Source organism: Chrysochloris asiatica, unplaced genomic scaffold (genome assembly GCF_000296735.1).
Source record: "Chrysochloris asiatica unplaced genomic scaffold, ChrAsi1.0 scaffold00019, whole genome shotgun sequence".
Lineage (NCBI taxonomy): Eukaryota > Metazoa > Chordata > Mammalia > Afrosoricida > Chrysochloridae > Chrysochloris > Chrysochloris asiatica.
Window position 1 is genome coordinate 5,355,082 of NW_006408537.1, and position 2,048 is coordinate 5,357,129.

Sequence of the window (2,048 nt, forward strand, 5' to 3'; positions counted from 1 at the left end):
CAGCCCGATTCATAACCACTACGCTACCAGAGCCCTTTATGATAAAGTAGAGGGTTGGTGAAAAAGAGGCAGACCTCCAATGAGTTAGATTGGCACAGTGGCGGTAGTCATAGGTTTAAATGTAGCAAAAATTGTGAGAATGGTGAAGGGCAGGGCAGTGTTACTTTGATACATAATTCTATATCAATTGATCTTATATTATACTACTAATAAACACTAAAGTTTGGGAGCACTTAACACCAATCAGCTGATGTAATACATAACATAATGTTTCAATATCTAATTACTAAATATTGTTGTGATTTTTTTGTTTCAAAATTAAAAAGTATAATTATTTTGTCCTAAAGCTCTTATGGATACTTAAAAAAAAAAAAAATCTAGTCAACTACCTTTGAAGTTAAAATTGTAAATCAAACAGATTACCCAATTTAATCTATAAATAAATCTGTGTCTGTCTAAGCTTCTTTATCAAATGCATTTAAAATAAATTGCATGTACCGGGTATTTGCCCTTATTATCATTTCATCTCTTTACTGTGTGTACAGATGCCATATTCATTAGTCCACATTGATATGACCTTAGGGCCCTTATGAATTATTAAATAATTGAAAATGACCTAATTCAGGGAGAGTGTCTCATATGCTTGTTCATTTGAAAACTCGCTTCCAGGGAGTCCATTCTGACTCAGAGAGATCCTGCAAAGGGTTTCCCGTGACTCTAAACCTTTGCAGGGGCAGAAAGCCTCAATTTTTCCTGAATAGCACCTGGTGGGTTTGAACTGCCAGCCTTGTGGTTAGCAGCCCATTGCTTATCCTGCAGCTTCTCCTGGATCTTGATCATTATTGCTATTAAGTGCTGTCAAGTCGGTTCAGACTCATAGCTACCCTGTATAGGGTTTCCAAGGTGCAACTGGTGGGTTTGAACGGCTGATCTTTCAGTTCACACTCCAGTGCTTTTCCTACAGTGCTACATCCTTTACATAAGAATGTATTCAAGAATATGTAGTCTCCATGAATAGTTACCACATTGTGAGCTCTGCTTCAATTTTTAAGTAGTGAGGTGCTTAAAGCTCTTAGCTGCCAACCAAAAGGTCGACTGTTCAAACCCACCAATCACTCTGTGGGAGAAAGATGTGGCAGTCTGCTTCAGTAACAATTTACCAATCCCACTGGACAGTTCTGTAGAGTCCTTATGAGTCAGAATCAACTGGACCGCCATGGGTTTCATCTTTACTGTGGAAGCAGACTGTCACATACTGTATCCATGTGGTTGTTGTTAACTGCCCTTGAGTCAGTTTTGATTCATAGCAACCCTGGATAGGGTTTCCAAGGAGGTGCTCGTGGATATTAACCATGGATCTTGCAATTAGCAGTCCAGTGCTTAACCCACAGGACCACACCAGGACTTTCTTCCACCTTGTTGTTGTTGTTAAGTGTCGTCAAGTTGATTCTGATTCATGGTAACTCTGTATAGGGTTTCAGAGGAGCGGCTGGTGTGCTTGGAACCACCAACCTTGATTGTTTAGCAGTCCCGTGCTTATCCTACAGTGCCACATACTGACTGGTAAACTGCTGACCAATTGGTTGGCCACAATAAGCTCTTAACCCCTATATCATCAAGTTTCATTCATGATAAGGGTAGTTGACATGCATCAGATCTGTGGGTTTGGGGATTTGTGGGGGCAGTGGGTGGTTTGGTACAATTTTTATTGCATAATTTAGGAAATATAGATAAACATTTAATTAGAAAAGTAACATGCATAACCGGTACATATTTTTTTCCTTTTTCATTTGTAAGGCAGATGGACAGCGCAGAACTACAGCCAATTCTGGGGAATGACTTTAGAAGAAGGGTTCAAATTTCGCCTTGGCACCTTGCCACCTAGCTCCATGCTTCTGAGCATGAATGAAATGACAGTAGGTGTTTGTTCTATTTGACTCATGTATGTGGGTGTGAGTGTGTAGGTATATTTGTATGTGTGTTTACAGTAGTGTCAGATAATGAAATTCCTGAGTTTTTAATACTCACAGGTATAATTGAATTATATA

The 2,048-nt window shown here is 39.3% G+C and overlaps 1 protein-coding gene across 1 annotated transcript in view; it reads left to right on the forward strand.

Annotated features, from left to right (window-relative positions):
• TINAG (tubulointerstitial nephritis antigen) overlaps positions 1 to 2,048 on the forward strand; it is a 142,167-nt gene that overhangs the window by 32,765 nt on the left and 107,354 nt on the right. The window contains exon 4 of the mRNA XM_006835724.1: positions 1,802 to 1,916. Coding sequence (XP_006835787.1) covers positions 1,802 to 1,916 — 115 coding nt within the window. The remainder of the gene's footprint in view (positions 1 to 1,801; positions 1,917 to 2,048) is intronic.